Below are 14,641 nucleotides of genomic sequence, written 5' to 3'. Positions count from 1 at the left end.
ACAATTGTTATGGGTGACACTAAGTGTGTGTACTTAAGAGTGTGTTATCTGGGCGAGGCTCTTAAAGCAATACTAGGTAGTTTTCATCTTCAACCCTACAGGTTGGTTGTGGAGTTGTCTCCAATCGAGAACAATAGAGACTGGGATTGCACCTCTGACTTTGCATAGAGTGGTTACAGCTTATGGAGGGTATTTCATTACATTACATTACACTTAGCTGACACTTTTATCCAAACCGACTGACAGTTATTAATTTACAGGGTATTGGTTACAGTCCCTGGAGCAATGAGGGGTTAGGTGCCTTACTCAAGGGCACTTCAGCCATGGCTGGCAAGGGTTTGGATTCGAACTTGCACCACCCAACCATTGGGCTGGCCCAGGGCAGCATAATGTCTTTAACCCACTATTACCCTTACAAGCTAAACCACCAAAACGACTTTGGAAACAGTCGTTGAAGCTTGGCAAAACTTCTTGGAAAAAGACCAGCATTTTAGAGTCAAGACCATTTAACCTTTATCATCTGTGGTCACTGTTGGGTTTATGATTCAAGGATTTGCGATTGTAGGTGAAAGCTCTTTATCATCATGCAAAAATGTGTACTGTCCTTGAAACATTTGTATTCTTCAACTACGATCTTCCTCATGTTATCATAGAAAATACAGGGTATAGAATTCAAACAAAAAAGCAAAAGGAGCTTAGTGACCAGGACACACAAATGACAAGGAGGAAACAGTGGTGTTTTTGAGTTATGTAAAGTGCATATTTATCATTGTGTGACAAAGTTTTCATGTATACAGTACAGTGAGTCACTATTGTGATATGAATGGAATGCCAAGGCAAAATATCTGCATTTTTTTTTTCATTTTGTTCAAACAGATTGAAGCCCTTGTGACAAGATCACCAGACTTCGTGAATGAGAAATGTTGATGGCATATATTCAGCATGCATGCAAAAAAAATCTGGCATTATTTGAGTATAATTTCTTTTGATAGTCTCACAACTATTTATTTGAGCATGTCATTACAATGGCATTAACTATGTGCAGAAAGAGAAAGCATGTTGGTTTGATCAATACATATGTTCTTCATTTCCAAGCTTTATTCATTAGATTGATGTGGAATGATGCGAAGTATACTGTGCGGTAAAAACAATGGCTACCCTAGTGCCTCGGGTAGCCTGTTAATGTAATAGTGCAATACATGCTGTGAAATGGGTCAATAGGAGAGCCATATGATGCTGCCGAACTGATGAGTGGTTGATGGCCAAAGCGTGTCTGACAATGCAATCCGGACATACTTTTAGCAACACACCTTGCAGCCACACAACAGCATGGAGCATAGAGCACTGTGAAGAGGCTCACTGGAAGATAATTTAGAAATGTCATTGGTCCCATGAAATAGAATAGAATAGAATAGAATAGAATAGAATAGAATGTTCTTGATGGTCATTTGCACAAAGCACTTTGAGTTTCTCAGGAAAGAGAAAGTGACAACGACGGTGGCAGTGGCATCGCTGACCGGCTGGCTGGCTGGCTGAGTGTGTGATGTCTTCATCCTGAGCCTGCCAGCAGTGGGATTTACTGTGCGTGTGCCAATGCCCCGGCTCCTTGGCCAAACCCGAAGCCTTTGGGTCCAAAGTTCTTGGCGTAGCATCCTGCAGAACAAGCAAGACCAAACATTAAATCAATGACGGAGAACAAACGTTGCATGTCACATCCAAAATGTTGCCTGGGTGTCTGGTGTTTGGTGTGCATTTGTGGATAGATTAATGTTGTACCTTTGCAGTAAATTTCTCCATCCTTGTCGGCAAGAGTTGTGGACTCAAGACCTTTGCCGCACTTGGCACAGCGGAAGCAGGCCTTGTGCCATGACTATGAGGAAGAAAATAATAGCATTAAAGACTGACCACCACAGCTCTTATGCATTATACTGTATACCTTTGTAACAACAGCATCAGAAATCAAGTAATGAAATAGAAATCACAAGCAAAATAGCTGTGTTGGTGTTGGTTACCTGCCCCATCCACACAAGTATTTCAAATTTAGCATGCAAGGAGGAACAAAATTTAGAAGACTTTTGGAATGAGTTCCTTCTGTGTGTATATATTGAATGTATCTGAGACACTGATCAAGTTTACATGATGTTTGAATTAATAATTCTGAATTGTGAAGTGTTTACGTGACCTTTTCAAAACAGAATTATGCTTTATTCAGAATTAAATTGAGTTAATTCTGAATTAAATGTTTCATGTAAATGAGGCCAGTGTATAGTTATTTAGTTTTACTACAATAATAAGTCTACACACTTACTGAAATGCAATCTTTGCAGTATGATTTTGTTTCCAACTTACATTGCCGGCACCTATGACCTTCTCAGCAGCATATACAGCCTTGTCACACCGTGGACACCTGTCTGAGCCCCCAAACTTCTGAGCAAACTTGGATGGATTTGTATTTGTTGTCGGCCGGTGGTCAGCTGGCCTGTGACACAATGTTGAGGAAACATATTGCAGTATAATAATCTGTAAATATGACATTATCTAAGACTGAGTCTTGACTGTGATGGGCTGGCTTGCCGTTCCAAGTGTTATTAAATTATCAGTAAACAAACACCTTTCCAAGGAAGATTCTATGCTTGTACAAAATAGACGCTTCTGCTATGTCCATGTTCCGAGAGACTCCATTATAAATTGAACACAAACCCACATCCTCTTGTGGCGTATTGCTTAAGCATTACATTTTGCTGACAATTTTATCCAAAGTGACTTACAGCTATTATTGGTGACAGTCCCTGGAGTTAGCAAGGCATTTGCCTGGCTCAGTGTTCACAAACTGTACTGTACATAGTCTACTGCACAGAATATTCCACACAAAAATGTGTTTAATGCATGGTGTCCATAGGCCCTTTGCAGTAGTATAAAGTAGCATGTGAGAGATGGCAGTTTATTAATTCCTGAGACCAAAATACAGTTTGCACTATACAGTATATAGCATGAGATATGTCATTTTAATAATCCATGATGACATTTTCCTGTAGTAGACCTATACAATAGTGAAAAAAGTGAAAGTGAAAGCCCATTGGGAAACTCCAACTCCCATTGTCATTGTGACACAGCACTCCACAGCACACAAGTGAACACTGCACACTGCACACAACGAAATTGCATTTATGCCTCACCCGTGGAAGGGGGCAGCCCTCAGTGGCGCCCCATGGGGAGCAGTGCAGTGGGACGGTACCATGCTCAGGGTACCTCAGTCATGGAGGAGGATGGGGGAGAGCACTGGTTGATTACTCCCCCCACCAACCTGACGGGTCGGGAGTCGAACCGGCAACCTCTGGGATGCAAGTCTGACGCCCTAACCACTCACCCATGACTGCCCAATAGACAATATCATATGAGAGATGGCAGCGTGTTAACCCTATCCAGACCGGGCTTTTTTGGCATTCCTGGGACCGGGGGGGGGGGGTGTGGTGGCTCTTTTGACCCCCCCGCGACCGTCATAACTTAGGAACCGAATGACGTATGACCACCAAACTTGGAGGAGATGCTCTTCAGCCAAAGATCTATGAATGACATCAGTTTGGTGTCCTTATTGGATATGATGTCATTATGACGTCATTTCCTGATTTTATTGCCCAAAATGTCACCTTAATGTATTTTCCATTTAACTTGGGTAATGCACATCAATTTTGGTTATTATGTGCATCAGACCACTTCAAATGTTCACAAGGGTGTCTGATGCTAATGAAAATGTAAAAAAATATGAAAAGTGATGATGATGAGGCTTAGATTAGTGATTTTTGGTCAGGCGTACCTGTCAGAAAACCGTTGCCATGGCAACAACACAAATGATAAACCTAATCTTTTGGTATCACATTGTAGCCAACTTCATTCTAGGTAAAGTCACAAAGTTTCGTAGTCATAGCTTTAGTCATTCAGGAGTTATACGACATCAAAGTTGGTGCGGGCACTTTTAGCCCCCCCCCGGTCTGGATAGGGTTAATCCATAATGCCCATAGACAGTTTACAGTTGTATACAGCATACTTAGCATATGAGCGATGGCAGTTTACTTACTCATCATGCTTGATGCCCAGCGACTCTCCTTTGTCCATGCTTAGTGTGCCTGCTCCCCCTCCGTAGCCGTAGCCTTTTGGCCCATGCTTCTTGGCGTAGCAGGACTTGCAGTACACCTCATTCTCATGCACAGCCACAGTGGTACTGTCCAGGTTCTTTTTACACACCACTGTAACGTGACAGGACACAAATCAATCAATCAATCAATCAATCAATCAATCAATCAATCAATCAATCAATCAATCAATCAATCAATCAATCAATCAATCAACCAATCAATCAATCAATTAAATAAATAAAAATATGCAATCAGTTATGTGAGGAGTGTATCAAGTTAACCCCTTAGCGCAGAGCCTGTTATAACCGTACTGTCACCTAAATTGTATGCAAAAATGGCTATGTGCCCGCGGTACTGTCATAGTAATGTTGTTATGATGTAGTTGAGTATTTTCAGCAAATAGTAAATAGACCCGCCGGCCACCCCCTCTTTTGTAAGAGGGTCTACAGCAAGTGATAATGTGATACACGTCTCGTGTGATGTGATACACATCTCGTGTGATGCAATGAGAAGAAATATCATGAGATAGAAAGTGGACAACGCATATGACAGGTGATGGATTCATGTACTGCAGGGTTTTAAACCAGTTCTAGCCCAAGGGCCACCATTCAGACTGAGCAGTAGTCCCCGCCGCAGCCCACTGTGTTTGTATATTTATATGTATATACATATGTGTATGTGTATGTATATTTGTAGTAGTTACACTGACTAGCAACTCATCTACCATCAGTATTAATGCCACTATTGATGTAGTGGTTATAGAATTGTAAAGAATATTGTTGTATATGCTTAACCCTTTCAGGCAGAGCCTCTGTTATAACCTCAATGTCAACAATATGCTTATGCCAATGTCCTAATCTTTTGCCGTACTTCAAGCTTTCTGGAATGTCATAGCAATGCTGCTATGGTGTAGTTAAGCTTTTCCAACAAAGAGTGAATGGGATAGCCGGCGAGCCCATCTGCATAAAAGGGCTACAGACGCTGGGTTCTTTCCAAAATGTGGACTCCCATCCTTGACCTGTGCTTGTGGCCTTCAGTTTCGCTAGTGCCCCACCTCCACGGAGAAAACAATAACGTTTCCCCGCAGTAAGCCAAGCCACAACTTTTGGGGGAGTATTCTTCATTCATAGCAAATGAGAAAAGGACATTAGAATTGCGCCTTTGCGAGATATTGAAAAACATTTCTGTCGTCAGTGACGTCATCATGAGGCCACAAGCAGACAAGTGAGCAAGGGAGGATGGGAGTCCACATATTAGAAAGAACACAATATAGCCTTCAATGTATGCCAGTAGGCTTCACCTGCACTTTAACCAGAGCTTCATTTGATCTGAGATGTGCCGTTAGGCTTCACACTGCCTGCTGACCTGCATAGGAGCTCTGAAGGATGAGGGTGTGGTTTGGAGAATTCACAGAATGCATGTGCTCCACATTCCACATTCTACATTCCACTTCCTTTTAAGGGGGCGGAACTTCTCATGATCCTAGTGAGCTCCTGATACATGTAATGCACCAAAATGCCAGCAGAGGGCCTACTGCCACTTTTACTTGCCAGAGATGAACAACACAAGGTGCATAATCACAAGTCTGCATCATTGAAGGTTGTTTCCCCTTAACATCCTTTTCCTAAAGCAGATTTTCCTCTCAAAGAAATGTACCATCTGCACCACTTACTCATCATAGTCAATTGAGGGCAGCAAAGCAAATACAGAAGTCTCCACATGATGATTTTGCAAAGGTTGAAACAATTGCTTAACCTTACTTAAAATGAACAATAGAATCCCTTCTGCGTTTGGTTTGTTGTTCCCCATCTAAATGCTCCAAATGCTTTCCTTATCCCCCTTGTCAGAGTTTGTTTTCAGTGAGGATGAAGACAGCAGAGGGGAGCTCAGTTGCATTAACTTCACATTAGGGAGCATGGACCCAACAGACCCCTTCTTTATGGAGTGACCTGCCACCCAGTGATGTAGTCTACGTAGAACGTGGGTATACCCACTTAAAATTGATTGATCCATTGTTTTGAATGGCACAAATATACACAGTATACCCACTTCAAAAAAAATCTCAAATATATACCCACCATAAAAAAGTAGACTACACCACTGCTGCCACCCCACACCCCCACCCCTCACTCACACACACACACACACACACACGCACACGCACGCACACACACACACACACACACACACACACACACACACACACACACACACACACACACACACACACACACACACACACACACACACACACACACACACACACACACACACACACACACACACACACACACAGGCTACTGGCAGGGGGACAAATGGATTGTCCGGAGGTCTAAAGAATGAGGGAGCCCAGAATTGAGCCATGATTATATTGTGAACTGGTTGAATTATTCTGAAATGTTTTCACATTTATCTTGGCCTGTCCTGGATCTTATGTAATACTTATTAATGACCACATGATGGCATCATTTAGTAAGCATCTCTCTCTCATTTAGTAAGCATCATTCTCTCTCTCTCTCTCTCTCTCTCTCTCTCTCTCTCTCTCTCTCTCTCTCTCTCTCTCTCTCTCTCTCTCTCTATCTCTCTCTGTCCTACTCTCTAATCTCTATTTTGAATAATTCGGAGGATGCAATGTTTTGTCTGTTATGCAACATATTTATGACATACATTTTCCTCTATTTCTAGCTCACATGAAAGTAAATAATACTGGTAAATAAATAATATTGATGTTCCCCTGATAAATAAATGATATTGATGTTCCCCTTCTAATATAATCACAAAGTCTTTCCAAGGAAATGGAAGTCAGCACCGACTCAAGGTTGATAAGGGCCTTTACATGCTTTGCTTTACCTAATTAGAGATACACTTCAGGTTAAACGCTGGTCCACCTTACATGGCTACATGACATCCAACAGGAAATTTCTATTTCTAATTAATTATTAATCATTGGATCACACCCAGACTTTATTCTTTAAGTCAACAAAACACCTCCACCCATTTCAGCATGGCTGATCTAAAAAACATTAGAGTATAACAGGATGTTTGCTGACGTAGTAACAGGATGTTTGCAGAGTCTGATATGTCATTGTGTTGAACATTATCAACAGGTCAGCTGTTCCCTTATTGGTCAAACTTGTCATCGCTCACTGTGCAGTGTCCATGGATTGGTCTGAGTGGTTGTCAGTCACGACATTGTATTCAGTGATTGTTCAGTGTTGGTGCTGGGCATACTCACTGCACAGGAAGCAGCTCCGGTGAAAGCTCTGGCCCTCACACTGCACTTCCTCTGCAAAGTAGACTGTCTTCTGACAGGCACCACACTTGTTTCCGCCTCCAAAAGGCATTCTGTCTTACACAGATAACAATATATTCACACAGGGATAAGGAGACACATGTGTGTGTGTGTGTGTGTGTGTGTGTGTGTGTGTGTGTGTGTGTGTGTGTGTGTGTGTGTGTGTGTGTGTGTGTGTGTGTGTGTGTGTGTGTGTGTGTGTGTGTGTGTGTGTGTGTGTGTGTGTGTGTGTGTGTGTGTGTGTGTGTGCGTGCGTGCGTGCGTGCGTGCGTGTGTGTGTGTGCCTTTCTGAAATTACATGACATATCAGAAAGAATGAATAATAAGAAAGAACAGATACGATAAAAAAACATCTGATTGATGAAAGTATGTGACTGTGCAACAGAAAGAGGATAAGAAAGAGGAAAAGTGTAGTGAGAGATGGAATGAATGCAGGTGAGGAGATGAAAGCTGAGGGGAATTAAGGGACAAACACAGGTTAGCTGGTCACAATCCCAGGCATACTGCATTGGTTATACATGGCTTCTAAATGTTTGTTTTCCCCTGGCTGTGCGACCCTGGCTACGCACAACTCAACCTCTGATTGTTGGAAATCGCTGTCGGTGAACAAGTTAGCTCATGGGTGTCTGGCCCCTCCTCACAAATTTGTGTTTATAAACCCATGTATATGGTTCATTGCATTGGTTCAACTCTATTCACAATCTATTCTCTATTTTTCTATGTTCAACTCTAATCTATTTCACTTGGGTTCACAGAGCAAAATCATTGCAATCCTGAAAACACATTCCAGTTGGGCATTCAACCTGTTCTGGATTCTGTGTGGGATTCGGGGCAAAATAGTGATGTGTAGCTATACAAAACTGTTTGGGACAAAGCACATGACAAAGCTCCTCTTTCCGGTAGCCTTGTCCATGCCAAATGAAGAGTGCTTTTATTTACCAAAATGGCATGTTTTATACTTTTTGTTCCATATAATAAAATAGTTATAGCTGTGTTTGTATGTCTGTTATTGCCTAAAACAACCCTGTGTGGTAAACCTAAAGCCATTATTGTTAATTGGCATCATTTTGTACTAATATGGTCAACAGTTTGTAAACCATTCGCTTGCCCACATCACACATCATTACTGTGGAATGTTTTGGATGGTGTCCATCCCTGATATTGTTGCTGGCTTTCCTGTCATCAGTCTGTCCTGCCTGCCAGGGTCGGTTTTCCCAAGAAGCATACTAGGCAATTGCCTAGGGTCCCACCAAAAGAATAACCTCTGGAGGGGGTCCCACCACTCAGCCCTACCATTAACCCCTTAGTGCAGAACCTCTGTATAACCTTATTCTCACCCAAAATGGTAATGACCAAGTCTTAATCAGTTACTTAAGACTCTCTGCATTGTCATACCAATGGTATTCTGTTGAGGGTTTTCAGCAAAAGAGTGAATAGGCAAGAAGAGGTTACAAATGGGTCCCATCTCTATATTTTGCCAAGGGCACTGAACCGCTGTTGCTGCCTGCCGTGCTCGTCTTACCACAGTCATGCAGCCTCCAACCGGCATCCCGCCTCTTCCCTCTGCACTTTTCCTGCATATTACGTCAAATACCAGCACCCCACAGCACCCCAGCTGGATGAGTCATGCTGGCTGTGATGTAGTCTGGTCTAGGCCATGCTGTGTATTTCTTGAGAAGCCGTTCCATAAATAATGTGGATAATTGTTCTAGCCTGTCATTAGGTAGTCATCTCACTTCTCTTGAAGTCATTTTGCATGACCAGTCGGTGCAGTATACACACATTGCCAAGTGCCGTTGGTTATTCCGTAAATAAAAGGCGGGAACCACTTCATTACTTGTAAACATGTAAAACAAGAATGTCCATATGGGTCTCATTTGCACAATAATGCCCAGAGAAAGCCATTATTAGTATAACAAAAAAGACTATGTAGGATGCCACTGCCTATGTTTGCTTTGGGGCTGGAGGGTACATTCCACAGTGCTTTAGCTCTGACCAGACTAAACATTCTAGAAGCTTTTGGGAGTTCTACATGGTGTCTCATTCTCTGATGCTGTGAGTCGCAGGCATCCTGCATTTCTGCGGCCCAATTCATTTTAGCCCAACAGTTTGAAATGCTTTTCTATCGTTATACGCAGGGCCCTAAATTAACTTTTTTCACCACCAGCCAAAGCTAGTATTAGCTTGTAATTTCATCGTACTTGCCAAGCACACACTTACTAATGGGTCAAAGTGGATTGTAAATCGGAATTTCAGTAGCATTTGGCTGATTGCCTGGTGTAAATTTAGAGTCCTGCTTAGACTTGACTTACTTTTAACTTGTTCTGTGGTTATACTTACAGTACATTGAACTTACCGGTAGACAACGGTACACATTTTAGAAAATGCTAAAACAGCGTGTTGTATGAGCTGCATAAAAGTTAACCATAATTCCAGTACAACACACAAAAATGATGGGTTTGTCCTGCATACCTCTATAACAGATTGCAATCTGTGTTCTTTATGGCATTCCCTTTCTTTCCAAAAACCGAAGGGAGTACCACCCAGAATACCACAAAATTGCCCAGTGCTGTCTACAGCTGTAGCAAGCACAGATGTGGTTAAGTTACACATCCTCCGGTCTTTGTTTAGTACTTTGTTGCACCAATGTGCAATCTGGCCCAGGTCAGGACACAAGTGAGGTAGACGTATACTAATGCAGTGCTACACAGATGTGTATAAAGTAGAAGAAGAAGTACTCTTACTGATGTAATTACAACACTCGTACATGACCTTATGTAGTTTACACCAGTTGTCCCACTGTACTTCATGAAGTTGATACACTGTCTGTAATACCATTTCTACGTTTACTTCATACATCACTAGTGCTACCAGCTCCGTAAGTCATAATCTGCAGGCCACACAGAACACACATAATGTGCCAGTGAGTAGGAAGTGAAAAAAGGTGAGCGAAGGCTTCCAAAGAATCGGCTCCCCTCTCGCCTCACCTCAGCGCTGCTCAGTGACGGCCATAGAATAGTCTGGATAGTGAGAAAAAAGAAGTAGACAGAGAGCAGCACCAAAGTGTCTAAGGTAGACGACACAACCCACGGCAAAAGGTGACTGCCCTGTGTTTGCGACAGTTGAACCCAACCCCACATACCTGAGACTCTGATTGTCCTGGAAGATTATAAAAAAATTGGCGGAGGAGAGATCCAGATGAGGTCCCAGATGCTGCGATGCAGACGGGCTGTAAACTTAAGTTTCCCCAATCCCCACTGTAAGGAACTGAGCTGAGCAAGTGGGCTGGGACTGCTTGAGCAACAGGAACCAAGAGGAGGGAGGGTGGGGCTGCTGCTCTGTGTCTGTGTGTGTGTGTGTGTGTGTGTGTGTGTGTGTGTGTGTGTGTGTGTGTGTGTGTGTGTGTGTGTGTGTGTGTGTGTGTGTGTGTGTGTGTGTGTGTGTGTGTGTGTGTGTGTGTGTGTGGAGGAGATGGTAGCACAAGAGAAGAGGGAGGGAATGACAGAGAGAGGAGGCGGAGAGAGAGAGAGAGAGACAGAGAGTGAAAGAGGGAGAGGGAGAGAGAGAGAGAGGAGGTGGAGGGAGGAAAACAGCGTGCCTGTGTTTTTCTTTCCTCCTCTGGTGGTGAAACATTAAAGCAGCATTGGCCCCTGCATGGCTTAACTCGCCTGGGCCACGTGGACTACACAGCTTCCTATTGGCTACACGATCAGGCACCAAAAACAAATATGGACATTTAAAGTTCAGGGTAACCTCCTGCTTTTGTCATGACCCGCAGTGTTTCCTTTCATGATCACATCCAGGATGTGATACGGCTCTCTGTCTGCATTCTTGTTGCCATTGCAACATGTAGGCTAGTTCAAGTGTTAAAGAGGGAGGATGTGTTTAGAAAAAAATATCAGGCGCTAGACATGCCATGCTTTGCTATATAAGTGATTTGCAGACTGCTTCGCTCAAGAGATCATTTTATTTTGAAGAAGCAAGATTATTTGAGATGAGTTTCGCAAAAAAATAGGCCTCCTATTTTAGCTTTTACTTGACACACACACACACACACCTTGCCTTGTGCTACCATCTCCTCCACACACACACACACACACACACACACACACACACACACACACACACACACACACACACACACACACACACACACACACACACACACACACACACACACACACACACACACACACACACACACACACACACACACACACACACACACACACACACACACACTTTAGGACAAGTTAGGAAGTTATAATTTTCCTTCCAGAAATGGCAGATGCCAAGGCAATGGGTTTATAGTGGTCGATAGGCGTATTTAATCCCTCATGCCTCTGAGTGTAGGACAGGTTATCATATTAATGTCTCGAGGGCAGACAGAGAGATCTGAGTTTGACTACTGTGACCTTCACACTGTCATGCTTGAAGGACCTCAGAAAGGTCACACGGAACCGACAGCCAGGGGCAGATTTAGATGTCCAGGGGCCCCTACTCTACAGGTTGCTGTATGCCCCCCATAGGAGGCAAATTTTGAGACAAAATTACGTAGGCAACATTATATAGTAATAATATATAAATAAAATATTATTCCAATCTTGTAATTGTGGAACTACATTTACAAGATTTAAAAGTCTACTTGAGGCGGCAGATACATTTTTCAGTCCCGGAACCTTGTTACAATTCTGCAATTATTCATCCCCCCTCCCCTTTGGCCAACTGGGTATCGGCTGGGGCGCAGCTATATCTAGCCTGTGCATTAATCCGGCCCTGCAGACAGACAGCCATTTGGACTGAGACAGACAGACAGTTGATGCTCTCTAGACTGTGCAAATGAAAAGGTTGGGGGACAGAGAGGGACCCATGGCTACGACTCTATCTGTCCAACTATTTAGTCCTGCTCAGGCAATTTACTTTTACTTTGTAGATGTGCTGTAATTGAATGAGGTGTGAGGAGAATTGTGATGGGGAATCACAATGGAGCAAATGGCTCAAAAGAATTGTTGTGGTTGTTCTCAGTGGTGACGCGTAACTGCAATGTTTCTTGTGAAAGCGGCAGACGAGGTCCATCTTTTGTTTAGACAACAAGATGCTTGCTGCTATGGATACAGCTGTTAGGTTTGATGTTTTGCACACATGTGACGTGTTGAGAGTGAGCTTGGTGTGTGTTGAGGAGTGTGTGTGGGCTTGAGTGAAAAACAAGTTAACGTAAGTGACTTAACCCTATCCAGACCGGGCTTTTTTGGCATTCCTGGGACCGGGGGGGGGCTCTTTTGGCCCCCACCTCATAACTTAGGAACCGAATGTCGTATGACCACCAAACTCGGAGGAGATGATCGTCAGCCCAAAATCTATGATTGACATCAGTTTGGTGTCATTATTGGGTATTATGACGTCATTATGACGTCACTTCCTGGTTTTATTGCCCAAAATGTCACTGTGATGTATTTTCCATCTAACTTGGGTAATGCACATCAATTGTAGTTATTATGTGCATCAGACCACTTCAAATGTAGACAAGGGTTTCTGATGCTAATGAAAATGTAAAAAAATATGAAAAATTGTGTGACAAAATCACGTCGTAGATGGCAAAGCGGCTTCAGTTTCGTATAACATAGCCGCAAGCATTTAGCCCTCAACAACAGGATATATTATTACCAAATTTGCAGGCCATGATCTACATAAGACACACAAGCAATGAGAAATAAAAAGAAGAAATAAAATTGAGCTGAAATTTGCATTGGGAAAGGTAAAAGTAGGTATTTGATGATGTCATCAAATTAGCATAAATTAGCATAAATTAGCAACATTTTATAATAATTAATTTAGCAAATATTATATTTGGTTACGTTATGCTAATGTAATGGAATAACTATACAATAAGTAGTACGCAATAAGGAGGGTACACTGATGAGACTCCGATCAGTGATTTTCTGTCAGACGTACCTGTCAGAAAACCGTTGCCATGGCAACAACAAAAATGATAAACCTAATCTTTTGGTATCACACTGAAGCCAACTTCATTTTAGGAAAAGTCACAAAGTTTCGTAGTCATAGCTTAAGTCATTCAGGAGTTATACGATGTCAAAGTTGGTGCGGGCACTTTTTGCCCCCCCCCGGTCTGGATAGGGTTAAGACTTGCTCGTAAACCATGCAAGTTCAAAGACCGAGAGATCTGTATATGTCATCAGACAGCCGTCAAGATACACCTCACTCCTCTTGGTGTTCATAAACAATTCCAGCTATGCATATCAATGTGAATACATAAACATAAACAGACCCTCTAATCGCCAGCTCATTCATATCAATTCAGTGAATATCATCAGCTTCCAGTCAGGCCGCACTTGAATCAGAATGAAAGTCATGCATAATGTATCACAATATACCCTCTTCTGTAAACTTGGTCTCCGCAGGCAAATACAAGATGCAGATCATTTGATCATCCTTGTTGCTTTGCAAGTTTACAGGTTTCTGTCTGTGTTTTTTTTGTATATATTTGAAAGCCGAGTAGGACACCTCAGAAGTGTCTTCAGTTCTGCTTCCTCTGAGTGAGTTTACACAGCCAGGACTGAAACACATGCAGCAGCAGCCAGATCGATAAGGGCCAGGTTGCCATGGCAACATTCTGTTCGTGTTGTTGAAAAGTCAGGAAAAGGCCTAATGTGGAAATTTCTCTTTGTGTGATAGTCTATAAATGACACCAACCTTTTTTGGTTCGAAATATTTGAATTGTGAAACGTTTGTACATGTACATTTCTATTCCTCAACAGAGCAAGTCAAAGCACACATTCAAACTTAATGTCACCTGCAGCATGCTATTCAGTACATCTTCATTTAAATTGGTTTGTTGCCTTGCATAGGCCTACCACACAACAAATAGTGCACTACAAATGTGTGGGAAAGTATATTAGAGAGTACAGTATATTACAATTTACTAATATAGTTAGAACAGATTATATTACAGTAGGCTATATTGTAAATAAATATATTGTAAGCTGTTTTGATGTAACCTCCTCTGTGGCCTCTTTTATAGTAATCTACAATAGGCCTACATAGCCTGAGGGGGGAGCGGTCTCTATGGGGCATGTCCAGGCAAACAGGATACAGCTTTGGCTGGAACAAAGACATCTGAAAATGGCCCAAACAGTACATACAATGTAATGAGGACCCAATTCTGGTCCCCCTCTGTCCCTGGGTCCTGACCAGTATT

The 14,641-nt window shown here is 42.5% G+C and overlaps 1 protein-coding gene across 1 annotated transcript; it reads right to left on the bottom strand.

The window, feature by feature from the left end:
* Window positions 1-736: 736 nt before the first annotated feature.
* csrp1a (cysteine and glycine-rich protein 1a) lies at window positions 737-10,727 on the bottom strand. The gene is made up of 6 exons (XM_063209406.1): window positions 10,568-10,727; window positions 7,369-7,478; window positions 4,076-4,244; window positions 2,350-2,479; window positions 1,777-1,870; window positions 737-1,653 (listed from the first exon to the last, which is right to left on the bottom strand). The coding sequence occupies exons 2-6, from the start codon at window positions 7,475-7,477 to the stop codon at window positions 1,577-1,579; spliced, it is 579 nt and encodes a 192-aa protein (XP_063065476.1). The 5' UTR covers window position 7,478; window positions 10,568-10,727; the 3' UTR covers window positions 737-1,576.
* Window positions 10,728-14,641: the final 3,914 nt, after the last annotated feature.

This window comes from Engraulis encrasicolus, chromosome 10 (genome assembly GCF_034702125.1).
Source record: "Engraulis encrasicolus isolate BLACKSEA-1 chromosome 10, IST_EnEncr_1.0, whole genome shotgun sequence".
NCBI classification, from domain to species: Eukaryota; Metazoa; Chordata; class Actinopteri; order Clupeiformes; family Engraulidae; genus Engraulis; species Engraulis encrasicolus.
This window is presented reverse-complemented; position numbering and strand designations above follow the sequence as displayed.